Genomic DNA, 26460 nt, shown 5'->3' with positions numbered 1-26460 from the left:
TGCAACCTGCAGGGCTTAGTCTTCATAAATATACTGTACTTTCTAGATTAGACTGTAAATGAGACCAAGCTGTTAAAGTATTTCATTGCTTGGGGAGGGTGAAGAAATAAAGAGATCAAGGGAAGAGAACCTTCTGATTACTACATGAGCAACCTGTTCTGTCTGGAAGAGAATGGCATTACGTGCCATCACGTAAAACATAAGCAATACATATGAAGAATACCTTTATTAAATTTTTTACTTCATAATTATTCTTGCTTTCTATTGGAGGTACACATTTTATGTTTTTATTTTAGGTGTATCAGGAACCAATAAATCTGTGGCAGAGAGTTAACCAATGCATGGCAAAATACATAAAATACATATTCCTTTGTTTCATAATAAATAAACCTGTAGCATAATAAAGAATAGTGCAAACTACCATTGAAAAAGTTGTATAAATAAAACAAATTATAAATCAGGAATATTTTGTTCGAATAAGTTTACGATACATAAATTATCCCCCCGAAGTTCATACCTCATCTTATTTTGTCTATTTGAAAGAGCTTTGAAAGTGAATATGAAAATCAAATAAACTTTAAAAATGTAGAATTATTTTATATTCAAGTTTTATGGTCTTTTTCTTTATAAAGGAGGGTCTGCATGTTTCATATTCACTGTAACAATCTGAAGACAACATTGAAAGGCTTTCAAAGTGACAGCACCATGCACTGTACTAGTAATAGAATATATCTATAAACTATATATAATCTCATCAACACAATGCAAAAGAGACATGCAGGAAGAGTCCTGGTTTTCACATTACGTTGTTCATTCAAGTAAGCTTAAAAATATATTTTCCCACTTTCTTTCTTTTTTTTAAAATAAATCGTAGATCATAAATGACAATCTTTCACCAAAATGTATAATATAATTCTTTGGTGTGCTTTGAACTCTTCCAGGAAAAAAAAAGGATGATGTCTGAAAATAAATTAATTCAACTGTACAAATAGTGTTCACATACACGTTATTGACAACAAGAGTACATCAACCACTCACAGCACACAAAACAAATTTCTACAAACCCTGGGAAGGGGGTGTCTTCAGGGTCTCTGAGGATAAATTAGTGCTCTTTAGTATATCTGTATCATGTTTATGATGGACTACGTTTTGCACACGAGATTTGTTGTACCAACCGAAAATAAACTAAGAGTTACTGTCCTAGGTCCTTGACCTTTTTTGTCCTAGCTTGACAGCTCTGGCAAAGGTCACACATTCATCAGTGTTTGGTGGTAACTATAAACGTTTTAAAATTTTTAATATGTATAGCAACTCCCTCTCCTCTTTTAATGTAGGTCATACATTGTCATTTGCAAGTGGGAGAGTTCCGAGTGCTCAGGTGGAAGAAAATGCATTAAAATGCAACTTCCAGCACTGAAAAGTAAAGATGTTTTAAAAGGTCGATACAACAGTATAAAAGAGGGATTGCCCTGTTTGTAAAACAACAGCCTTCCCCCCAAAATAGGCATGTTGCCAACATCACACCTCCTTACACTTGCCTGTTAATTTTGGCATCCCAAAGAACTTATGATCTAAAACATAATCTCTTTATTACACAAGAAGTTTGGACAGAGTAAAGAGGCAGGCTCTGAGATTCCAGATGAAAAAAAAAAGAGGAAAAAGAAAGCACTTGAATTTCTTCTATTTTATAAAATATCACAGTTTCACAGTTGTCTACCGCAGCAGCTTTTTCTTCTCTCCACTGTTGCTGGAACAATCACGGTGGCACAATACATGGAGATGTACTAGGTTGCTGCATCTTTTTTTTAAAAAAAACCATACAAGCAGGGTACTGAAGAAGTAATCCTGTATAAAAATACTGTGTTAGGTGAGATCAGTAATAAAAGAGTGGAAATTAAAAATTACAAGTATTAGAACTTAAAGGGTTTTTACAAATATTTTTGGACACAGGTACAGTCCAAGATCTGTTGGCAATGCAGCACGTGTGTGGTTTACAATCAAGAGGCCTTTGCAGAATTAGGGCCCAAGCAGGAGGCAGAGAGGCTCCAGAGAAGCCCATGACGGTGTCAAAGGCGTTCGTGAGGCACTCCAGGAAATGCAAAGGGCCTTGGTGCTGTGTTGAGTTCTGACTTAATGCTCTTTCTCTCACCCTTGTAAAAACTATATATATGGCATTGGCAGTGTGTGTCTCGATTCACTAATCTCTCCATTCATTTTCCATGTGGTACAACCTGCTCTCAGTCCTGTGCCCCTGCAACACACAAGTCCAGCTTGGTTGGGTTTTTTTGTTTGTTTGTTTTCTAAGGGGAAAAAAAACCCAAATATCTTAATTAAATTAATTAAATGTACAAACACCATAGGGTTTCATACTGAATAAATAGGGCTAATTAGACCCGGTGGCAAGTCTGAGTCACGAGTTTGTCTCAGCCTCGGCATTGTCTCAGGTTAGGATACGGTCCAAGGGCTCCCACTCATTGTTGTACTTATTATTATTATTACTAATAAAATCTAATGTATGGTCCGCACGCCTTCAGAGTTCCGGTACATCTCCTCGTCGTCAGACTCAGAAGTGGTTCCACTGCTGGAAGGGGTGTGGAGGTGACTGGGGACCCCACTGGGCTGGCAAACGTACCACTCATTGAGGTTGGTCACCTGAGGGGACAGAGTGCTCGAGCGACTCCTGGTTGGGTCCAGCACAGGGGACAAGGGGGCACCCACTGGAGTCCCCACCGATGAGTAGCCCAGGGGTCCTGGAGAGGGTGGTGGGGACTTGCAGTGAATCTTCATGTGCTTCCTCAGCGAGCTCGGGTGGGTGTAGGATTTGTCACAGCCTCGGATCTTGCAGTAGTAGGGCTTGTCGCTGGTGTGGACGTGGGAATGTTTCTTTCGGTCACTGCTGTTGGCAAACTTCCTGTCACAGCCATCAAATTCACATTTGAAAGGCTTTTCTCCTGCAATAAAACATAGGAAAGGTTAACAAGTGCTTTTCAGAGACCTCTCACCTGAGAGAGAAATCTTAGAGCAGACATGAGGATGCATCTTCCCATCCTCCTGAAGACCAACTCCCAGTCTAACTCCTAATTCCCATGTTCCAGGATGCAACAGGGAAGGGATGCTGCGGGGATGGGCCTGGTGTCCCCTGGCCTGGAGGCTCTCCTTGGACCTGGGCTTGCGAGAGGCTGGATGTCAACCCCGAAGTACCATAGGGGTCGAGGTGAGAATGGCTAGAGCATGGTCCAGGCTCTAACACTGAAATCCAGCTAGGACCCAGATTCCCGCATCCTTGTTCCCTCAGGGTCTATACACACAAAAATTCAAGCCCATCCCCTGTCAAGATAAATGCTGATAAAATACTTCCAAAGCCACAGCTTGGGTGAAGACCGTAAGAAAAAGAGAAAAAAGACAAACACATATTCTCAATTAAAAGTAAACTGGGGGTGATGCAGTAAAATTATAATAATGGCATTTTGTTTCAGAGTGTTCCCCAGGATTTCCCTGATGGGAAAGGAAAGGAAATACACCAAAATCCTGTTCTCTCCAGAAATAAAGACGTCTGTGAAAAACATGATCCCACCACCAGATTTTTTTATAAGCCTAGCTGGGCAGAGAATAGGCTGTTGCCCTCTTCGTTCTACCAGCTTTCCTCACAACTTGCTGGGCAGTTGAGACCCTAGAGGAACAGAACCTTAACAAACGTTAATAAAGACTACAAGCCTTAGCCAGAACCTGGCATCCCCTGATGGCATAAGCAGACTTCTTATTCTAACACTGTTTAACAACCAAAAAAGATCGACTGTTTACCAGAGTCTCTGGGCCCATCGCCCCTTTAAGCTGCCCTACCCACCCCAGGAGCACAGGGCCTTTCAACACAAGGCCCAAGGTCCAGGTGGTGGAAATGCTCAGTAAGACGAGCAGATATGCAGCCACACTACACTTTGGTATTAAAAAGCAGAAACAGGAAGACAGCAGGTAACTATGAATTTTCCCCCTCCCCTTAGTATCCATGAACTTGATGTATTTGAGTCCATAACTGAACATGTTATCTCATACATATTGTGGTATAATAAATATATTCCTTATATTTAAATGATTTAAAAAATAGAGTTGAATTTCTCTACATTTCAGCAGCTACTCTGGTGACACACAAGATATGGTCTTTTCCTTGGTTTCTGACAATTTATTTTTTAAAAAGCCAAACAACTATTAAGACAGCTTAGTGTACATAAATTTCTGTGGTGGACTTTCCTGTACAAATATTTCAGTGTAATTTTCTTTTTTAATTTCATCAATGCTAATTGCTTCAATGCCAGAGTACGTTAGCACATCTGAAAAGTATTCAGATGCCTGGAATATAACATATACTACCTGGAAATACTGCTTTAAAGCAAAATTAAATATTATCATTTAATATTTATAATATATTTATATTATTTAATATACCTCCTGCCTTGGGCCATGAAGAGAGGGAAAAACACAACATAATGCAGTGATAATCATAACCTTTAAAAATTCTCTGTAGAGGGGCTGCAACAAAAACAGTTAACCGAGTTTTATCAAAACACTGGTTATTTATCCCGATTTCTACATTCCACTTTAAGTTGGCTAATACTAATTTAATATAGCATTCTTCCAAAAATAATTATAATCAGCTTTTCTTCATCATGGAGGTTTAAGTAATTTTATTCACCCTATGCAAATGTGCAATGTTGCTTTTTAGAATTCTTATGTTTCTGCACAAGCCAAGTATCTTGGATTGTGCAGAATAAATGGCTTGGACATTGCTGGCTGCACATGTTGAAAGAGAAGCATTAAGAATCAGACCCAGGGGCTTCCCGGGTGGCACAGTGGTTGAGAGTCCACCTGCCGATGCAGGGGACACGGGTTCGTGCCCCGGTCCGGGAAGATCCCACATGCCGCGGAGCGGCTGGGCCCGTGAGCCATGGCCGCTGAGCCTGCGCGTCCGGAGCCTGTGCTCGGCAACAGGAGAGGCCACAACAGTGAGAGGCCCGCGTACCGGGGCGGGGTGGGGGGGAGAATCAGACCCAGAAAAGGCAGATACGGAGTGGAAAGAAAGGTAGAAAAGCAGGGATAAAGGAGAGATGGAAGAAAGTAGAAAAAAGAGAAAGGGTGATAGAATTGCCTATTTTTATTCAGGGGGGCCTACGTACGGGGAGGGGGGCAGTTAGCAAATTCTCCCTGCCTAGAAAGGGTGAGAGACCCTAATGTTTACATTTCAGATTCTGACAGAGGGGTCACGTCAGAATTTAACTACTTACAGAGTTTTAGAGAGTGAGGGAAGCTACGTGTGAGAACTCGAGTCCAGCCCAGAGGAAGGTTATAAATGGAATTGGGGACACGTGGGTCAGGAAATGGGCCTTCAGGAGTGGCCGGGGATTATTCCCTTTGATCAAGCCGTTCCGGGATCCCGGGTAACCCCCAAAAAGGGAGAGCCTTGTGATGGGGCAGGGAGCCCAGCCTGGCCTTTCTCTGGACACAGTGCTCAGTGGCTTAGCGGCCCAGGGACGGCCCAAAACACCCGGCGCGGGTCTGAGCATCAACGCGAAGGCGCTCCCATCCCTGCCCGAGGGACCCGGCGAGGCCCACGCAGCCGCCGCGAGCCAGGCGAGAATGCAACCTTGCGCACAAGGAACCCGAAAACAAAACGGCCCCGGGTTCCCTCGGCGCCCGGGTCTCCGCCCCCGGCAGCACGCGCGCACGCCCCCTTGGGGCCCGCCCTCGAGGGGGGCGGGAGGCTGCCTGTCCCCGGGGGCCGGAGAGCCGACACCCGGTCAGCTGCCGCGCAATTTCCAGTTCCTTGCCTGACCCGGGCGGAAACGGCCCTCACCTCCGGGCAGCCCCCTGCCCGCCAAGGGATGATCTACTCCCCTCCGAGGCCTGGAAAGGCGGGAAGGGCCTGAGGTCGCGGGCTCCGCTTTTAGGGGTTTCCTTTGGGGGCGGCTTCACTTCGCGCGCCCCGCGCGTCCCGCTCACAGCCCCAGGCCCCTGTCCCGTCGGCAAGTGCTGGGCACGGGGGCCAGCAGCTGGCTTAGCGGGCCAGGGAGTTTTTACGAGAGCCTTGCGGGACGCTTCCTTTTGGCAAAATCATTAAGTCGGACTGATCCCGATTAGAGAAGAAAGGGGCTGGCAAACGGAACTCGGGGGAAAACGCGCTCCCAGCCGGTCAGCGAGCCAGTCCGCAGGAGGCCTGTCAGGTACCGGCGACAGAAGCAAGGCCCGGGGCTCCAGCCTCGGGCCCCTGGACCCGGCTTCTCACGCAGATGCCCCTCACCCCTCCTCCAGTGGCCTCGGCCCCGGCCGCTGGCCAGGCGTTGCGGCCCAAGCCCGGCGCTGCCTCCTCGTCGTCGCCGCGCCGATAAATCAGCCAAGTAATTACTGAATGTAAACTCTACTAAAGTGTCCTCCGAGGGATAATATTGTCTGTCCCTATAAATCCCGACTGCACTCGCGCTCATCAGCGCTTCTGCCCAGCGCGCTCGTCTGTTCCAAGGGCCACACGGCCCACTGGCGACATCCCACGCCCCAGGCCGCGGCCGTGGCACCCCCTACGGCAGGGCTCGGGGTGGGGACGGGAGGGTTCCCCAGAGTGCCGGGGGCTCCTTCCACGTCCCACGGGGGGGTAGGCCCCAACGACCGCTGGAGACTCTGCAGCTCGCCCTGTCCTCCTCCAAGGAGAACCTTCCTTTAAATGGACAGAACCCAATTTCTCCAGCACCCTCTAGGGCATGTGTGATAAACTGTGTGACGGCGCGTGTGCGTATAGGTGTAGATGAAGGTGTGTAAATGAGTGTGATTGTGTCATCAGGGCACAAGGACGTTCCAGAAATGAGGGAGGGGTGTATGAGGGCATATGGGTGTGTGAAGTTGTTCGTGTGGTGTGTGTGCACATGAACGTGTACTGTGGGGTGTGTAACGGTGGGCGAGTGTGTGTGCGTAGGGGGAAGGTCCCCGGAAGCCCGAGGGCGCATTACTTTCGCATTTTGCACCCCTCCCCGGAGGGACAGGGTCCCCTCTCCCCTCCAGGAGGGGCCACACCGAGCTGGGCCTCGCGGCCCCAATACCGCAGCAAATCCCACGCGCCCCTCGCACGCCCGCTCTTTGGAGCACGGCGACCGCGCGGGACCTGACATCCGATGGGGAGGGAAGAGCCGCCGGGGCGGCTCCGGCCCTCCTTCCCCATCGCCCTCCCCAAGTTCCCGGGGCCGGGCGGAAGGGGGCTGCCGACCGTCCTGGGCGCCTTCCTGCTCCGGCGGTGGCTGCTTCTGCTCCGGGGTGGCGGCGGCGGCGGCTGGAGCGCGTTGCCGGTCCCGGCGGAGGGGCTGCGGGAGCGCTGGAGACTCCACCGTGTGGGAACCCAGCGCGGGGCCTGTGTGTGCTATCGAATTACTTATTCATAGAAAAAAAGGGGGGAGAGAAAAAAAAGAAGTCACATGTCCGGGTTATACGTATGCGAAGAGAAGCAGCAGAAGGAGGGAAAAATTAAGGCGAGCAGGAGGAGGAGGAAGAGAAGCAGCGGCAGAAGCGGCGGCGGCGCGGGAGGCGGCGGCGGCGGCGCGGCCGGGGACAGACACCCACCTGTATGAGTGCGCTTGTGGATCTTGAGGTTCTCGGAGCGCGCGAAGACCTTGCCGCAGCCCGGGAAGGGGCAGGGAAAGGGCTTCTCGCCGGTGTGCACGCGGATGTGGTTGATGAGCTTGTATTTGGCCTTGAAGGGCTTGCCCTCGCGCGGACAGTCCTCCCAGAAGCAGACGTGGCTGCTTTGCTCGGGGCCGCCCACGTGCTCCACCGTGACGTGGTTCACCAGCTCGTGCATGGTGCCGAAAGTTTTGGAGCAGGGCTTGGCGCCGCCGGCCGGGGGCGGGGGCGGCGGCGGCCCGGCCAGCTCCTCGGGGTCGATCCACTTGCAGATGAGCTCCTGCTTGATTGGCTGCCGCATGTAGCGCAGGAAGGCCCCGGCCGCCCCTGGGAGGTGGGGGTGGTGCTGGTGCGGGTGCTGCGCGGGCGCGGGCGGCGGTGGCGGCGCCGGGGGCGGCGCGTGGTGTTGCAGGTGGGGCCCGGGTCCGGCCGCCGCGGCAGCAGCCGCCGCCGCCAGGTTCAGGTTTAAGTTCACGGCTCCGTAGCCATGCAAGGCGGCGGCTGCAGCGGCCGCCACCGCACCGTAGTGCGCATCCCCCGAGCGCGGCGCGAAGGGCGGCTCCCCGCGGCCGTACAGTTCAGCCGCCGCGGCTGCCGCCGCTGCCGCCAGCCCCAGGCGCATGTGGCCGTTGAGCGGGTGCGGGTGGCCGCCGGGTCCTCCCGGCGTGTCGTGCAGCGAGGGAAAGAGCGCCGGGCCCCCGCCGCCGCTGCCGTCCGGGCCAGCGTAGGTGCCGCTGGCCGAGATGAACATGCCGGCCGAGTGGGGAGGCGGGGCCGAGTGCTGGGGGGAGCCGGTGCCGGACCGCTGCTCCCCTCCGAGCGGGGCCCCGTGCATGGCCGCCGCGGGGGCCGTGGCGGAAAGGTCCCTCCGGAGGACGAAGTCCCTGCTGTGGCCTTTGCCGCTGCTGCCGCCGCCGCCACTGTTGGTGGTGGTGTAGCCCGAGAGGCCAAGAGGAGGGGGAGGGGGTGAAAGGGAGGGAGGAAGAGGAGGGGCTGGGGGCGGGGGCGCGGGCGCGGAGGACTGCACGCTACCGCTGCCCCCGCCGCCAGGGTAGGTGCCGGCGCCCGGGTGCGAGACCGAGGCTGCAGCGCGGGAGGCGGCCGCTGGGGCCTCGGGCTGTGCCGGGAGCGCCTGGGAGGGAGGGCTGAGGCCGAACGCGCTCGCCTGGGCCATGTGCTCGGGTCCGAGCGGAGTGATGGCCACGCCGGGGTCAGCGCCCAGGTCCCGAGGGCGGAGGTGCGCGGCTGCGGCGCGGAGTTGGGAGTGGGCGGCCGCGCTGGCCAGCGCTGGGAAGCCTGTCATATTCTGAAGTGGCCTGGCCTGAGCTGTTGCCAAATCCGCTAATCTCAGCGCTGGCGGGTTCCTCTTGCTCAAAGGGGTCTCCATCAGAACTACACAGACTCACAGGCCCTCACTGGGGGGACTTTTTTCCCTCTGCCCGCCTTCAAAAACATGTATATGTTAGGCGCTCTTTAACTTCTTTGTCCTAGCCTCCGAACTCTGCTTATTCCCGTTCCCACTCTGTCCTCCAGCGACTGGCAGAGCAGACACCACATTTGAGCTGCGCAGTGGGACCGAGATTTTGGAAATAGCAAGGGTGGGATTGGAGGGAGCCGCGTGATTGGCAGCAGCCGCGGCTGACCGATTGGCTCCCTTTCAGGCTCAGCGGGCATCCGCCCCTCTGCTCCTGGCCGCCTTCGCTTTCGCTTCGCGCCCCTTCCTCTCCCCGAGCCCTGCGTCCCCGCCTCCCCAGGGATTCCCAAGTTGCACTTGCAGAAAGTTTGCTCCGGGCCTGCGCGCGCAGCGTCCCGCGTTCCCATGACGCGCCTTGCGGGGAACGTGCGCCGGCACGCGGCCGAAGGGCGCCTGGAGGCTCTGAGCTGGGGACCCCCCGGGGAGCAAAAGGCGGGGGGAGCCCCCAAATTCAAAAGCCTTCGCTCACTGCATGCAGCATCCCTTCCTTTGGAAGAGCTCCGGGCTGCTGACTGGGGGAGGAGGGTGAACAGATGTATGACCGTCATCCTACTCGTAGAGGTGATACTAGAAACTTCTTATTTGGGAAGGACACTCAATCTACCGAGCGCTCACAGAGGGCGCACAGACAGTAGATGGAATGAGGAAGGATATTAAAATCCTATTGGTTGCAAAACACCAGGTGAAGTCAAAAAAAATCTTTCCCCAAAGGAACCGTTTTACCTCGACTTTTTAGCTCATGGGATCCTTTTCAACATGGTTCAAAGGAGTTGGCTCGAAGTGTAATCTCACTGCCCATCGGTTCTAGATCTGCCACTTCCAATTAGATCTACCGGGGGGCAAAAAACATCGGGCAGCGATTCTAACTTTTGCTTCTCGGAGATAACAGTGGCAGGGCAGGCCAAACAGCATCTCTCCAGAGGGAAGCGGCTACATAAACGATATCCTTTAAGCAGAAGTTCTCCTTCCGGTCCAGAACGCACTCCACATGGGTGCCTCAGTTTCTTTGAAAGGACCACAAGTTAGAATTGATCCAATAAAATAATCATTTTATTGGATCAGTATCTTTGCGGTTTATATGCTGATAGAATGACCTTTTATCCTGTTATTTTCTAATAAGCTCATCTAGCAGGAGAGATGTTTTACTTGAAAACCATAAAAACTGACTCTAAAAAAAAAGTGAGCCCCATCCCTTTCAAGCGAGTTGCTATCAAATCTTTTTAAAAAGTGAAATAGGTCCTTGCATCACTTTGGGGGGGGGCGGAGAAATGTGACATCCCTCACACTTTAGGGTCCTTACTGCCCCAGAGTGTCACTTCAGTTTTAACAAGAAAACACCTTAAAATTTTGCCATGTTCCATGATGCTCAAAAATTAAGCTCAGGGTTTTTAATTTTTATTTTCCTGCCCTAAATAAAATTATTTGAAAAAAAAGAGGATAATGACTAAAAAGTGTTTTTTTTTTCCTTTTGGGATACAGTCAAACATGTTACCAGCTTAATTCGTTTACTGTCCAAGTTTTTTTTTTTTTATTTTTAAAGACTACATAAAGCCATCATCTGCGAGATCGTCCTGAGAAGTGGTAAGAATTATTTTCAAAAGAGCTGATTCGGTAGCCCATTTACATTGGTGCTAACAATGTTTAACAGGGAATTTCCCTGTGAGCCTTGGGAATGTCATTTCTCTTATAAAACTGACAAGCAAACAAAGAAAATAGTACAATCAAATTTCAAATGGGCATTTTCTTTAAGTTTCATGAAGCTCAAATACGGGGAAATAAGAGAGGCATGAGTGCAAATACAACGAAAAGTTTTTAATAAACAGCAGTGACAAAATCCACATCTGTATTTGGAGAGGAAGAGTCCTTCCACAATTTTCAAAGACTTAAAGGGTCTCCAGCCACCTAGGCAAGGTGGAGGGAGGACAGTGTCATTTCTATGAATGCTTTATGGAGAAAGAATCATATGTGGAATTGTCATCACTATCTTCATTTCCTCTCAGAACATTTCAAATATTTCCTTTATTTGAATTTTTTAGCAATACTCGTCAATACTTCCATAATGGCAGCTTTGCGTTCAATCCTGCAGGTTATAAGTTCAAAACAAAACAAAACAGAAAGAATGAATAAAGAAAGAAGAAAATAAACCCAACTTAGCCTTTAATATAGACTGTTGAGCATTTTTATTGTGCAATAAAATGGGTACCTCCACCTCCTTCAAAATAGCTTTTCCTCAAAATTATAACTGCTTTGTTTTATTGAATTGCTGAAATTTAATGGTTTAATGGGTGAAGGCATGAAGGAAAGGCTGTAAAAATGTGAATAATGGTGCAGCAGAGCCGTGCGGAATCTGGAACCCGCCTCCTTGTACAACTCTTGTTAAACACAGCGTGATATGTATCTGTCATCTATTTAATATGTCTTAATTCAAATATAGCTTCCTGATCAATTTCTTTTTATGGAAGCTTTAAAACAGAAAGACTTTTTAAGGAAATGTTAGAGATTTGAGTAGCGATTAGAAAGAGATATTTACAAAGTGTGTTTAATGAATATTTGCAAATTTATGACCAAACTCAGACCCTAAAAAGATAATTGACTCAGGTAATCGACTTGAGATGCTAATTCTTCAAAGAAAGAACTGGGAGCAAAATTTCAATCAACACCAATAAGGCGCCAATAAACCGCCTGCCAATTAAACCTGAGAATAGGCCTAGCTAGATGGTCATCAGGAAGGCTCGCAGTGGATTTCCGGGATTGCCTTTCTTTATAAAAGAGCTTTTTATTTTGTAGACGCGCTTTTTGTTATTGTGATGACCCGCCTGACCCCAGGTGCGCTGGTTCTTTTTCAAGCCATTTGGGAGCCAAATTAAAACCCCTTAACATCCCGAGTTTCTAAGGACCCAATAACTGTGTCACACTTCCTAAGTAAATACCAACAGTTTCTAGGACGTTGAAGAAAATAATAAACAGCAATGTGGGTTGTTTTGTTTTTTTTTTTTTTTAAGCAGGGGGCTGTAGAAGTCGTTATGCCAGTTCTGTGGATTTAGCCCCGTATTTCCGCGGTGGTGCTGGTCGTCAGGGTGGATCCTCAAAACCCATGCCCTTGTCTGCACTTCTGCAGCGGAGGTGCTTATGTGGGGCAGCAACGTGACGATCCGTGGAAACGCCCTTTGTGGGGTCGACAGGTGCTCCTGGGGGAACATCGATTTCCAGCCTTCTCTGCTGCACCCCGAACCCCAACCGGCTCCCGGCCCCAAACAAAGGCGGGAAGAGGGTGGAGAGGGACAGTAAACGCCGAGCCGGCCCGAACCCGGCGGCCACGCCGCGCTCCGCTGCCAGGAGGCGGCAGAGCCCGGTCTCTGGGGATGCCCGGGCGGGCGCTCACGGCTTCCCGCTGCGCCAAGGGGGGTCTGTGGCTCCCCGGTGCCCTCCGTTCGTCCCTGAACATAGCCAAGTTTCCTTGCGATGGGTGTGGGCAATTAATAAACTCTAAGGGAAGTGAATTGGACATTTCCTGGCTTTTGAGCCTTTGTTTGATTGTTTCGGCAGGCGAGGGGAGGGGGTACGCTGGGGACAGTGAGGTGGACAAGAAAGGAGCTGGGGGACCCACCGAGTTGCCTTTTATTGCCTTTGCAATTGCTTTACGGCTCGCCCGTCCCGCGTGGTTTCCGCAAGGGCGGCCTCCTTGCAGAGGGTGCCCGGCGGGTTTGGAGAGCCTTGTGCCATCTGGGCTGCTCCAGAGGCAGGTTCAAGGGCGGAGAGGGTGCCCCGAGTCATTTGAGGGCGCAGAGGACTTTTGTAGCCCAGCCCGAGGGCTCCAGTGGGTGCTCAACTGGGAGGAGGAGGGTTATCAGCTGACAATGAAAGAGGGAGTGAGGAGTCCTCTCTAAAGCCGGGGCTAGGTGAGCAAAGGGGCCCACAAAAACTGCATTTTAGTTGAACTTTGACATGGCCGGAAGTGATCAGGACTTTGGGTTCAAGGGCTTTTCCCCAAGTCAAGCTCGCCAGGTGGCGACTAGGCAATGAGGTACCCGGCCACCTGCCCGGCTTGCACTCGGCAGGGACCAGATCCCCACCATCTAGCCCTCACCACTGGTGACCTGACCTCGTGGGACCTGCGACCCAGCCCTGGGGCCTTGGGTGCCGGGAAGCACCGCGCAATTCTCAGCTGTCTGAGAGCTTCTCGGAGGGTTGCCTCTGTTTCCCGCCCTTCTGAGCCCGAGCTGAATCCTCAGACTCCACGGCTATGTGTGAGGCTAAGAGTAACCAAAAATGTGCTTCTTGATAAAGTTTTTGATCCCTGTCCCATGAACATGGACTTAATGAGGATTAAAAACAAAGCCAAACATAAAACCCCAGAAGCTTGGGTTATGTGACCATAATTGAAACGTTGGGGTTTGTTTGTTCGTTTGTTTTGGACACTCAAGAATTGGACTCATCCCATTTCCACCTGACCTTAGTGCTTAAAAGCCCTTGAAAAATTACGGCTCTCTTCACTTCCCCACTACGAAAATATAAGTTGAGTAAAATTGACCTGTCATTAAATATTATCATTTGGTTATCAATCATTTTTACCCTCAGGGATGAGGGTTGTTGGAGAATGGCCTCTGACGCACGTTCGACAATTAAGATTGGTAATTTCTTGGGAAATGTCTAACTGTTGTCTTTTTTAAAATGCTTAGAAGGTCCACACAGGAAGCAGAAACCCCCTTACGTGTTCACAGTTCGTATAAACGCCCAATATTTCTTTATGTTGGCTCCAAGATGTGCTTCTCCTCCCCTTCATGCTTTATCCTTTAGAATGTTTTTGGATGGGGGATAAAGGAGGAGGAGAGGTTGTGCTTTTATTTTTAATCTCAAATTTTGTGGGTAGTTTCTCCCCATTCTATACCCCTTCCAATATCTATACTTCAATATTTGAAGAAGCTGTTGAGATAAATCAAATAGTGACACGTTGACGGATTTACTTGTGTAAGCAATATGGTTGACATATGGCATTGTTATTTATGAATGACAGCATAAATTGTATTACAAAGTCTATTGCAATAATACTGCAGTTTATTGGAAAGCTGCTCGCCTGTCACCGGTATTCAGCCTCCCTGGATGTAGTTTTCCTGGGAGCCCAAAGGGTAACGGCCCTCAAAATAATTAAACACATTGAAGTAAGCTAATGCCTTCTGTTTTGGGGGTTGTTTTTGTTTTTGCTTTGTTTTACAGCAGTAGAAACTCTCCCATCAGGAAAGGAGACAAAGTAAGAACAATTAGTCCTCTTACTTTTGCAAAAGCACAACCAACCACTGTCACCTAGAAATGTTGGCTTCTATTTTTTTCTGAGTCCCTAATGACAAATACACAAACATTTGCATCCCTAACACTAAACTGCTGGTGAGGATTTATTTTATATAGACACTTTTTATAGGCCCAGTTACAGAACAGTAAATTTTAACTGTAGAAAGAAGTTCTTTTAGCAGACTAGAGAGGGCCTTATCCTATGATTCTCCCCACCTCCACTAAATCTCCCCCTTCTTAAAAATGGTATTTAAAAGTTACAACATTGGCTGAGATTTTCACGATTTCCCTTTCTTTTACATTACAGATTTCCCCTTCTTTTACATTACACTTCTTTAAACCTCGGACAAAGATCTTTTGTTCTAGGTGAGTTTTACGGGGGAGGGGGGTCCCCCACCACACATGTGGTCCTTCATGGGTCAGGGGTCGCCCAGCCCAGGAGTGGCTGAGAGGCTGAATCAAAGGTGACCTGCAACTTAATATCCTGTTGATGATCTTGTTGAATTTATGAGTCTGTGATACAGAGGATAGTGCTGAAATCCTGTGAAATTCTTTTTTTTTTTTTTTTGTCCAGTGTATATAGACAGCTGATTCCACATTTTTTTCCCTCCCATCTCTTCCCCCATCTCCATCCCTTTCCTTAAGAGGAAAATTAAAAGTTTGAGTGGTATAGTCACCGAGTGTTTCTGCTTTCCAATTCAAAGATCGCTTTTGTTTGCTTGTTTGTTTTTGGTTTCTCCTGGCCAACGAGATACACCTGTGTGTGTGTGAGTATGTTGTGTGTGCATTTGCATTGTTTTTATGTATATGTACACAAAATTCTCATCATAGTCAACACTTTACAGAAGCCCACAAACCGCAACAAGGTGTTCAGTGAATGAGTATTTGATGGGATTTTCTGTTTTTTTGAAGACAACCCGAATTATCTATTACACTGTCATTCTCTCCACTTGCCGGGAAAGGGACGCCAGCCCTGGCACCCAGGGGCCCGCCATACAGGGCCATCCACATGCAGCAAAGCCTGGAGTCTCGCTGGCCTAGCCCGGCGCAGGCTCTGTGAGATCTCCAAAGAACAATTTTGGAAAACTTACAAAGAGAGTACATGTCTGCCCGATGGGGACAGTTGTGGGTCCCGAGGGTCTGACCCCGACACGGCGGGCCGTTCTAGAAACCTGTTGAAAAACTGAATTCACTCACAGGGCGCGGAACTCAGCTTCGCCGCTTTTTTTCCTTCGGCCAAGGAGCGCAAATGTACTTTTGAGGCAATGACTCTGAAAGCCTTTGCAGGTTTTTTTTTTTTCTCTCTCTCTCTCTCTCTTGCTTTCTTTCTCTCTCTCCCCTTTCCTTCCTTTAAAAAAAACAGAACAAAACAAAACTGTGTCTTGAGGCAAAGGGGTTTTGCAGTTTGTAGAGAAATAAAGCGCTTCTAAGAGGGGACGGCGACGTGACTTTGAACTTGGCTCAGCTCCTCCGTGTCGTGCAGAGGGAGGAGAACTGGAGCCCGGAAAGAATAGCCAGGAGGGCCCAGCCCGCAGGGTCTCCGGCGGGAATTAGCTTTCCACCCCACCACCCGGCCGCGCGGCCCCCGGACCCAGGGCCAGCGAGCGCCCAGCGGCGCCGGCCCGAAATGGGCGCTGCAAAGAGGAATGGAAGCGAAAGGAGAGAATGGGGCGGAGAGGAGAGGGGCAGAGGCGCGCAGCGGGGGCGAGAAAGTGCGGAGGCAGGAGGACTTGAAGAAGTCTGATGGCTTGGGAGAAGGAAGGGAAGTGAGGTTTGGAGATGTGCAGGATCGCTATTCTCACGACCAGTCTCTAAGAGAATATTTTCTTTTGGAAACACTTTTGGAGTAAGCTTTTCCAATTCCCCCGCCGTACATATTGATGAATAAAATAAGCAAGTGTGAAAGGCTGTGCACCGGGCAATTTTATAGATTCACTGTAGCAGGGCAGCCTTCCTGCCTGGAGTCCGTCTCCGTCTCTGTCTCTCAGGTCCCTCTCCGCTTAGGAGGGCAGTTTGGCATTTGCCTCCCCCTCCCCCCGACATAGAGAGAGGTGTGTGGAGAAGAGGAACATTTCCTCCCTTCAGAGAAGTCGAGAATCCCCAGCTTTCAGGCAAACTCCCTGGCTTTCAGACAAAATGCCCCGGCCTCCTTCCTTCTCTCCCACCCCCCTCCAGGCAGGGAAGGGGGACAGCGGGAGGGCATAGGGCCCCTTATGCGAGGGGCTGCGGCCGGTCCGACCTTCAGAGAGAGACCCGCTCCGGCCGGGAGAGGCTGCCTGTGCCGGCGCGGGAGAGCCCAGTTCAGCCAGCGATCGCCGGCTAGAGTTGTCTTCCCGCGTTTTTGTTGATTGCATTTCAACATGAAATTTTGAAATGCGTGTGGATTATTTTCTCTTACTTGAATTTTATTTCAACTCCCAGAGATTTGTTTAAAGGAAAAAATAAATAAAAAAGCAGTTCCCCACTCTAGCTAGGCGAAGGCGCTGGCCTCAGGCCTTCCATTTACACCTCCGCAGCCTCCGGGCCCGCCGGTCCCTCTCCGGTTACCTCCGGGGCGCCAGCTTTCAGCGGCAGGACAGGAAATGTCCGCAGCGGCCAACCGGGGGCCTGGGGGATGACCGGAGCCCCGGGGCCGCGAGGCAGTCCCCGCGCAGCACGGGGAGCAGCCTCGGGCCCGCCACCGCCTCGAGGGGGTGGTCCCCGCTCCTGGAGAAGGCTTGATACATGTCTTCTAGAAGGTTTAAGCCCTACCGGTCTGGAGATTTCTTCTGTGGAGGCTCTGAGCCTGACCCTCGGCCAAACTGCAGCCTGAGCCTTGCCTGGCCGCGCGCCTAGGGCGTCCCCACACCTCCCACCCTACCGTGGCAGAGGCCCGGGCTTCTGGGCATCCACCCCGAGGGTGACACCATCTTTAAACCACTTCCAAACAACCACCTCCCTCGCGGGGGCCGCTGCCCAGTGTTTACAGCCGTAATCACAGGAGGACGCGAGCGGCGGGGGGAGCGGAGCGCGCTGAGCTCCGGCTGGGGGCCGCGGCCGGGGAGAGGGCGGCGTCTGGGTGAGTGTCCGGAGGGTGGGAGGAAGGGGCACGCCTGGCTTTCTCTAGGCCCTCCATCCCGCACCTGTGTTTTCAACACCACAGAACAAGTTGACAAAGTGTGTGTTGGGGGGATGGGCGCGGACAAGGAGCGTGCCAACCGGGCAGGAGACCGGCCCCCGGGCCGCTCCCCGCGGCGCCCTCCAGGGGCGGTGGAAGGGGGAGGCCCGGGTCTGCAGCGTCCCGGCATGCAGAACCTCCCGCCCCGCGGCCTGGTTGCTAGCCAGGTTCTCGGGCAACCAGGGGTGCCCGCTTTAGGTGCCCGCCAGGAGCGGTTCGGGTCCCCGGGGAATCGGTGGCCTCTACAGAAGGGCGCGAGAGCAGGGTGGCGTCCCTTTCGGGCCCAGCCAAGGGCGCTGTGACCCCGCGGCCCAGTCCCGCGCGATGCGGGCCGCCCGGCTCCCGGGAGCGCCGCGGCCGGCCGGACGAGGAGCCGCAGCGCCAGGAGCGCGGGCGAAGAGCGGTAGGCTGGCAGACCCGGCGGGCTGCCACCAACAGCAGCAGTCGGGGAGGCGGGGAGCTGGAGGGGCGCTGGGGAGGAGGGGCGCTGGGGAGGAGGGGCGGACCGGTCGCGGGGCGGGGGCGCCGGATTGACGGGGCCTCAGCGGCCAATGGCGGCGCCGGGAGGGCGGGCGGGGCGGGAGCCGCCGTTAAAGGGGCGGTGTGAGCGGGAGGCCCGGCCTGAAGCCCGAGGGAAGGAGGGAGACCTGGGTGGGAGGCGCGGGGCCGAGGGGGGAGGGGAGAGGAAAAGGAGGGGACAAAAAATAAAAAATAAAAGGCTGCGGCTTTGGCGCCCACTGAAATAAACAGAGGCAGAGGCGGAGGCGGTGGCGAACGGAGTCCACCGCAGCCGAAAGCGGGAAACCTACTTCGGCCTCTTCGCGTTTGCTCGGGCTGCGCACTCCGCTGGGTTCTCGCGGGTGCGGCCGCCCGCTCCGGATCCAGTGTCCCGGGCCGACCGGCGAGAGGGAGGGAGCGAGCTAGAAAACACTTTTTTATTGTTGTTATTGTTTTCCAGCCCAGCCTCCCCTCCTCCCGCCCCCCCCCGCTTGCCTTCTCCCCTCCCACAGCCCCCTCCCCCTCCTCCCCCGCCTCCTCCTCCTCCCGCACAACTTAAAGAAAGAGGGAGCGGCGCGGCAGCTTCCTTCATCTGGGGGAATTCGTAGCCGCTGCCAGTTTACTACACGAGGCGCAGCCAATGCCAAGCACGGAGGACGAGGAGGGCTAAATACCGCGGCCGCGAAGCCGAACAATACCGCCGCGCGCAGGGCGGCGCGGCTAGGGCCGCGGGGGAGGGAGCAGCCGACAGAGCGCGCCGCGGAGAGGGCGCCCGGCCTCCGTCCGCGCCCCAGCTCCCCCGCCGCGGTCAGGTGGAGCCGCGGGCGCGCCGGGCCGGGGCGCCGAGCGCGGAGGTCGCCTCGGACCTCGCCTCGCCAGCGTGCTTAGTCCGTGCACGGCCGCCGCGGTCCGGCACCTTGGCCCCGCGGCTGCTGTGATTTCATTCTGCAGGCGCGGCTTGGCGCTGCCGGGCCCCGGGGCCGCCGGGCGTGCGAGCGAGTGCGTGCGCGCGCGAGTGCGCGCAGGGGTGGGGGCCGCTGCGCTCGCCCCCCGTCGACCCCCCTCTCCGCTCAGTTCCCCACACCTCCTCCCGCTCCCTCCTCCCGCCCGCCTCCCCTGCCCTGCCCGCCCCCGCCGCAGCTCCTTTAATACACTTTGGTTCTCCGCCTGGCTTTGGACTCTTCTCCACCACCTCCTCCTCCTCCTCCCGCGCCTCCTCCGCCGCCGCCTCCTCCTCTTCCTCTCCGCGCTTTCGCTCCGCGCCTGGCCGCCCGAGGCAGATCCAGGCGGCGGCGGAGGCGGCGGGCGCAGGAGCGCGGCTCCCGGGCCTGAAGCCGCCACCACCTCCGCCGCCTGCGCTCGGAGCCGGGCGGCCGCTGAACGTACCGCGCGCGGGGCGGGAGTTGGAGCCGAGGAGGCGCGGGGCTCGCCGGGGTCGGCGGAGAGGGCAGACGCGCTGGCCATGCTCCTGGACGCGGGGCCGCAGTTCCCGGCCATCGGGGTGGGCAGCTTCGCGCGCCACCATCACCACTCGGCCGCCGCGGCGGCGGCGGCGGCGGCCGCGGAGATGCAGGACCGCGAACTGAGCCTGGCGGCGGCGCAGAACGGCTTCGTGGACTCGGCGGCCGCGCACATGGGCGCCTTCAAGCTCAACCCGGGCGCGCACGAGTTGTCCCCCGGCCAGAGCTCGGCGTTCACGTCGCAGGGCCCCGGCGCCTACCCCGGCTCCGCCGCGGCCGCCGCGGCCGCCGCCGCGCTCGGGCCCCATGCCGCGCATGTCGGCTCCTACTCTGGGCCGCCCTTCAACTCCACCCGGGACTTCCTGTTTCGCAGCCGCGGCTTCGGCGACTCGGCGCCGGGCGGCGGGCAGCATGGGCTGTTCGGGCCGGGAGCTGGTGGCCTGCACCACGCACACTCGGACGCACAGGGCCACCTCCTCTTTCCTGGCCTCCCGGAGCAGCACGGGCCGCACGGCTCGCAGAATGTGCTCAACGGGCAGATGCGCCTCGGGCTGCCCGGCGAGGTGTTCGGGCGCTCGGATCAGTACCGCCAGGTGGCCAGCCCGCGGACCGACCCCTACTCGGCGGCGCAGCTCCACAACCAATACGGCCCCATGAATATGAACATGGGTATGAACATGGCAGCGGCCGCCGCCCACCATCATCACCACCACCACCACCCTGGTGCCTTTTTCCGCTACATGCGGCAGCAGTGCATCAAGCAGGAGCTCATCTGCAAGTGGATCGACCCGGAGCAGATGAGCAACCCCAAGAAGAGCTGCAACAAAACTTTCAGCACCATGCACGAGCTGGTGACCCACGTCTCCGTGGAGCACGTCGGCGGCCCGGAGCAGAGCAACCACGTCTGCTTCTGGGAAGAGTGTCCGCGCGAGGGCAAGCCCTTCAAGGCCAAATACAAACTGGTCAACCACATCCGCGTACACACCGGCGAGAAGCCCTTCCCCTGCCCCTTCCCGGGCTGCGGCAAGGTCTTCGCGCGCTCCGAGAACCTCAAGATCCACAAAAGGACCCACACAGGTAACCGCGGGTCGGGACAGGGACGGGGCGTAGAGGGGAAGAGAAGCCGTGGTTGGTTGGCTGGGAGAAACGCGCCGACCGCCAGCCCCTGCCCTGGGATGGGAGATGTTTTTGTGTGTGCGAGAGAGCCAGCAGCTTGCTTTTGTTGGAGCATGAAAGAATATTATTGGGTTGGGTTTTTCCATGTGCGGAAATTGAGTTTTAAATGATCACGGTAACGTCAAAGGTATGCTTTGGGTGATGGCAGTCGCTTGGTCTGCTCAGCCCCGGTTAATAATTTCCGTACTAAATAGAACGCACAAAATAAAACTGCTCTCCAACTTGGTGCCCGGGAATCGAGCCTAGAGAGGATTCTGCCAGCTTGTCTGAATGTGCTTTTCTGCTCCGGATGTGTGCGTTTGAGTGGCTTGTGTGTTTTCCCACTTCTTTTACTCGGGGTCCAAACGTCCTTACCCGGACTGTTTCCCATTAAAAATGAGTCTGGTGTGAGCCGAAGCTGTAAAGCGTTTCTCGTTTTTAAAGCCCGTCTCGAGGTGGGTCGCGGGGCTTTACGGTGGGTTCGCAGCAGTTTGTGAAATTCTCTAATGGGCACCAGAGGGTTTGCGATTCCAAACTTGGACCGACAACCGGGTCAGCAAGAGCCCGGGGCAGCGAGGCCCCGCGGGGCAATCGCGTGAGAAGAGAGAGCCGAGAAAGAACGCGCCTCTCGCCTCATAGATTATTCATCTATGACCAGGTCCCAGCCGAAATCGTGCCAGACGATTTCCTAAAAGAAAGCCAAATGTTTTAGCAACTTCCCCCGTCAATATTTACTCCGAAGTGGGGATGCGCCAGCGGCCTATTGTTCTCTTCCGGGAAGGGAGGGAGCCGAGGTGCGAGACAAGCTTTTAACAAGGTTTAAAATTTGAGAAATCTATTTGCATGAAATGCTCGCTTTCGAGTCCTGCGTCTGAGCGGATGTCTTTAACAAACAATTTAGGTGCTAATGGAATTTAACGTTAAATGGTCCCCTTTCCAAGTGGAACAATGTTTGAGTTCTCACACCTCTAAATGACTCCAAGCATTTGGAATTCTGGCAACAGGATGCAGGGACCGCCAGAAAATTAAACAGGGAGATTCTGAAAGCCTTTGCTGATCCCCCCACACCCACTGCCCAGCCTGTGCCTCTCTGCAATCGCCAGGTGCTGCCTTACCTCTGATATTTATCTCTTTCCCAACTTCTCTTTGAAAAGACTGGAAGTGAGCCTAGGATTATCAATTTGCAGAATTTTGGACGAAAAATACTGGCTAAGTCACTATCCACAGCACAGTCCCCAAACAACACACAACAACTCCAAACGTAATTGCCTACTGGCCCCAGAGAGAAACCGACCGCAGCCCAGCAGCCTGTGTGATTCTGATAATGCCCCAAATATTTTGTCATAATAACAGCTTCTCCAGGGTGAGACCAACTCGTTAGAAGCTGCGAATCCAAGAAGCACTATAGAAAGGCAGGCAGGAGTGGGGTGCTACCCCACATTCGTCATAAATTTGAGGAAATGCGGGTCAGCCTGGAAGAAAAGTAAAATACGAAATTAATGAGCACGACTGTCAGGTGGCAAGGCAGTTAATTTCGTCTTGGTTCTGCCACAGAAGGGATCCGCCTTGTTTAAGGAAGCCAGGCCCTTATCGCCCCTCTTTCCTCCTCCCGGAGGCCTGGCCCCCTCCGGGGTGGGTGCGGGTCCCGGGGGGCTCTGGGCGTCGGCAGCAAGCGCCCATGTTCGTGTCCACAGGGGAGAAGCCTTTCCAGTGTGAGTTCGAGGGCTGCGACCGGCGCTTCGCCAACAGCAGCGACAGGAAGAAGCACATGCACGTCCACACCTCCGATAAGCCCTATCTGTGCAAGATGTGCGACAAGTCCTACACGCACCCCAGCTCGCTGCGGAAACACATGAAGGTACCACCGGGGAGGCCGGGAGGAGGGCGAGGTGGCCGGCCCGGGAAGGCGAGGGTTCCCTGGGGCCTCGAGGGGGCATTTCTGGGGGTGCTCCTCCCGGGCGCCCGGCCCCACAGCAGCTGCACTCACACCCAGTCCCCTTTGGTCTCCCCTCCCGGCTTTTGTCTTGAAGGTCCATGAGTCCTCCCCGCAGGGCTCTGAGTCCTCCCCTGCCGCCAGCTCCGGCTACGAGTCGTCCACGCCCCCGGGGCTGGTGTCCCCCAGCGCCGAGCCCCAGAGCAGCTCCAACCTCTCCCCGGCGGCGGCGGCGGCGGCGGCAGCGGCGGCGGCGGCGGCGGCGGCGGCGGCGGCGTCCGCGGTGCATCGGGGCGGAGGCTCGGGCGGCGGCGGCGCGGGCGGAGGCTCCGGTGGAGGCGGCGGCGGCGGCGGGGGAGGCGGCGGGGCGGGCGGGGGCGGCGGCGGCGGCGGCTCTGGCGGGGGCAGCGGGACGGCCGGAGGCCACAGCGGCCTCTCCTCCAACTTCAATGAATGGTACGTGTGAGAGGCCGGGGCCTCTCTCTCTCTCCCGGTCCCCACCCTGGCGCGGCAGCCCTCCGGTGGCGATCGCCCAGGGCACCCTGTGACCGTGTTGTTAAAATTACGAATCTGATTTTTATGATGATGGAAACGATTTTACCAGCAGAAGGATTTTTTAAAGTTTTTTTTTTTTTTTTTCTAAATCTAATCTAGGCATGAAAAGCAAAAAGATCCCTTCCGGAGTCTCTGAAGCTAAAAATATAAAATAAGAAATAAAAAACCCATAAAAAAATTGAACCAAACCCTCCATGCCTTCCCCCACGCGCGCTTTCCTTCCCGCCCCTTTCCCAGGCTTCTGACAAACTGTACATAGCGGACTCCTCCTTCCTTCTCCGACGTGGTTTTAATGGCTTCTTGGTGTATAGAAGTTTGTCCATTTGTAATTCTCTGGATTGCGTTCCTCCTGCCTTTCTTCCCTTCCCTTCCCCAAGTGATGGGCTTTTTCTTTTCTCTTTTTAGTTTCCCCGGTTTCTTTTTAAGTAATGTGGAAGAAAATGGTTTATTTTGTATTGTGGTATTGAATATTGTGTTCCTTTTTATGAGGCAACTTGATTGTAAACTTCATGCAACTATAGACTGGAAAAAACAAGCCGTGCCAAAGTCTCCCTTCTGTTTCTTCAACATGCTGATCCACAGCACTCACACATCACCACCACCAACGCTTGTGAATGTATTTTTCTGTTAGCTGGGTTTACATGTGATGTTTTAGTGCGTTTGCAAGTTCAATTTGTTAGTTCCTGTATGAAAGATTTTGGTGGGGGGGGGGAATAAACGTCGTGCCGTTAGTTTTTTCCGTAATAACACCCTTCCTTCTGTAAATACCCGTTACCATATTTATCCATTTGTAATTAAATTATGGTATTAACTTGCTACAGAGGAAACAATATTTATAAAGAATGTTTCTTAACTATAAATATGTACAATTGTGGGCATAAACTGTTTCAGATTTTTTATTTGAAGGTTTTAAGTGGTTTGATCATTTCTTGTGATATGTTTTGAGAGTAATGCATACAGAAATATAATAAAATGTGTTGAAACTGCATGAACATACTATTTTTTTCTAGCAAACTTATTCAAGGAAATGGGGGGGAGGCAGCTGAGGGCTGACATGGGTCTGGATCATCTGCCTGATTGAATGGGAGGCACCACCTCGCATTCTGGGGAGGAAGGTGTATGCTAGAAACTGGGCCAAACTACCCCTTTGGCAGAAAGTCTCAAAATTATTTTCTCTGTCCTTTGTGTGGTAGCTGAGAGTGAATTAAATTTTTGGAAATCCCCTGTAAGGAATGGCGGCAGGAACCTTCAGGGTTTCTAATGGCTCCATTATCTGAGGGAATGCCTTTCTTTCAGCTATTTGGACTGGATTTAAGAGCACTAAACATTTCCTTATTCTTTGTTTTCCCTCTTCCCTGCCCCCTTTCCTTTCCCTCCCTCTGAAAAGCTGAGGTACAGTTATTTTTAATTGCATGTTTAAAACTGAGCTGAGTACTTTGTTTTTGAACTTGGCTCAATGATTATAGTTTAAGGGCCCCTTTCTACTAAAAGTTTTTTTCTTGAAATTTTAAACAGAGAGCTTGCTCAAGAAATCCTGCTTATCTGCCCAGCCGCTGCTCACCAATAAGCACGATGTTCAAGGGAGGAAGGTGACAAATAGACTACATTTTGATTTAGGAAAGCAACAAACCATCGGCCCCAAATGAAAAGAGAACCTCTTCAAGAATTCTGTGAAATCAAATAGAATAAGCTACAAAGATGAAAATGGCCAGGTGGAAGTGAGTGAGGCAAAGGACGGACCACCAGCTTTCTCCAAGGTTTGCAGCCTCACTCGCCTACCCTGCAAGAGTTTAACAGAGTTTTCAAACAAGATGATCTAAGGAAGAAGGGAAAATAATTTTGATAATCAAAGGGTAGGAATGAGGGTATTTGTTTTTAAAGCCCTGAGCCATCAAGACATTTCTAGAACTTCCTGAGTACCAGTGTTGCTCAGAGAGGCCCTGGCAGTCCCGGAGTCACCCCCCAGCGGTGAAAAGGTTTGGACGTCAGTGGCGACACCCCCATAGGACTGCCTAGCGGCGCTCAGGGCTCTCCTGGCGGAGGCTGATGGCGCGGCTGGCTGCAGCGGCCGGCGCTTCTCTCCTTCCCCTCTGGTCCTGGACTGAGCCGCAGGGACCAGCAGGGTAGGCTGGAGGGCTGCTTGGGGAGAAGGGCAACCCTGACCTTCCGGAGGCCACGCTACCCATTCAATGGGGAGGGAAAGACTGTAGCTTGGGGGCTGTGTGTGTGTCCCAGAGGGTGACAGTCGCCTCAGGGCCAGCCCTCCCCAACGGTCCAGCGAAATGCCTAAGTGCCAGCTCCTGAAGCAATCAATCCCTTATTAAAATCAAATTTATAACCCCTAATAATATTAAGGAAAATTATTCAAATAAGTGGCATATGTTACTTGATCCTTGGGAGATTTCATTGAACACATTATAAGCTGTGAGGAAAACGTGTACAGTTTTCCAACGTCCCCCGCCCCCTGGGGAGAGGGCGCAGGAATCTGATTAAATGTTTGTCATAACCTGTGCAAGAATGAGATGGTCTATTCTAAATGTTTTAAACTTTTTTTTTTTTTTTTGGTGGAAATTATTGGCTTTGAGACAACCTCCCGAGCCCAAGGAGAAGATCAGAAAGGGGGGGGTGATTTTAGTATCAACTGAAGGCCTGGGGGCTTTTCTTCTCATTTGGGGGAAGAAGGAAGGCTGCAAGAAGAGGACACTGTCACAGCCTTGCGTCGGCGGGATCGCTTTCCAGATCTGAACGTCGGAGAGCTGCCGGGGGCCTTTTAGGTCCGGGGGCGCTGATCCTGGTTGTGAGCAGGAAATAAAACTGGGAAGGGGCCTGGCGTGAGGAGGACGACAGCCCGGGAGCGGCCTCTTAAGTCCACCCTAGGGTGTGAGGGGGCGGGTGGGAGCAGCTTTGCAGCGAAATCTCTCTCCGTTCTGCAGCCCTTGCGTCCCGCCGCTTTGTCCAAACAAGTCACAGACCTGACGGTGTGGCCCGGTCTCCCCCTTTCACTTCGGCCCTACGCGTTCCCGGAGACAGGATGGGGGAGAGGGAGATGGCGAAGGTGTGAGAGCATCAGAGATGTCAGGACGCCTCAACTTAGACGCGCGCGCGGGGGGCAGGCGGCCCAAGGTCCCGCGCGGCCTCGAGGTACCTGGGCCTGGGAGTGGGCGGTGCAGGCGTCTCCCCTCCCCCGCCTATAGGGACCCGAATCTAACCTGCCCCTGCCTTGCCTCCAGAACCACCAAACTGAGGCCAGTTTCCGCCTCCCTCAGGGGATCCAGAGCTGCGCTGTGGT

The 26460-nt window shown here is 53.2% G+C and overlaps 2 protein-coding genes across 3 annotated transcripts; one reads left to right on the top strand and one right to left on the bottom strand.

Moving 5' to 3' along the window:
* Window positions 1-273: 273 nt before the first annotated feature.
* ZIC5 (Zic family member 5) lies at window positions 274-9199 on the bottom strand. Of its 2 annotated transcripts, none has more exons than XM_067713905.1 (2): window positions 7594-9196; window positions 274-2951 (listed from the first exon to the last, which is right to left on the bottom strand). In XM_067713905.1, exons 1-2 carry the CDS (start codon window positions 9038-9040, stop codon window positions 2509-2511), a joined length of 1890 nt encoding a protein of 629 aa, XP_067570006.1. In that variant the 5' UTR covers window positions 9041-9196; the 3' UTR covers window positions 274-2508. The 2 variants fall into 2 exon arrangements, with proteins under 2 accessions (XP_067570006.1, XP_067570007.1); XM_067713906.1 differs by lacking the exon at window positions 274-2951 and adding an exon at window positions 7261-7404 and having other exon boundaries at window positions 7594-9199.
* A 9682-nt stretch (window positions 9200-18881) lies between these two features.
* On the top strand, window positions 18882-24167 carry ZIC2 (Zic family member 2). The gene is made up of 3 exons (XM_067713908.1): window positions 18882-20605; window positions 22378-22541; window positions 22714-24167. The coding sequence occupies exons 1-3, from the start codon at window positions 19531-19533 to the stop codon at window positions 23080-23082; spliced, it is 1608 nt and encodes a 535-aa protein (XP_067570009.1). The 5' UTR covers window positions 18882-19530; the 3' UTR covers window positions 23083-24167.
* The last annotated feature ends 2293 nt before the right edge of the window (window positions 24168-26460 follow it).

Source organism: Pseudorca crassidens, chromosome 18 (assembly GCF_039906515.1).
Source record: "Pseudorca crassidens isolate mPseCra1 chromosome 18, mPseCra1.hap1, whole genome shotgun sequence".
NCBI lineage: Eukaryota > Metazoa > Chordata > Mammalia > Artiodactyla > Delphinidae > Pseudorca > Pseudorca crassidens.
The sequence above is the reverse complement of the archived record's forward strand: the minus strand, read 5'-3'. Positions and strand labels throughout refer to the sequence as shown.

What these genes read in the sequence shown, in the direction of transcription:
- ZIC5 (XM_067713905.1), bottom strand. Translation starts at nt 9,040, where the DNA reads ATGGAGACCCCTTTGAGCAAGAGGAACCCGCCAGCGCTGAGATTAGCG. An exon ending in CCACAAGCGCACTCATACAG is followed by an intron (nt 2,952 to 7,593) that starts GTGGGTGTCTGT and finishes GTTTTATTGCAG; the next exon opens with GAGAAAAGCCTTTCAAATGT.
- ZIC2 (XM_067713908.1), top strand. Translation starts at nt 19,531, where the DNA reads ATGCTCCTGGACGCGGGGCCGCAGTTCCCGGCCATCGGGGTGGGCAGC. An exon ending in CCACAAAAGGACCCACACAG is followed by an intron (nt 20,606 to 22,377) that starts GTAACCGCGGGT and finishes TCGTGTCCACAG; the next exon opens with GGGAGAAGCCTTTCCAGTGT. An exon ending in CGCTGCGGAAACACATGAAG is followed by an intron (nt 22,542 to 22,713) that starts GTACCACCGGGG and finishes TTTGTCTTGAAG; the next exon opens with GTCCATGAGTCCTCCCCGCA.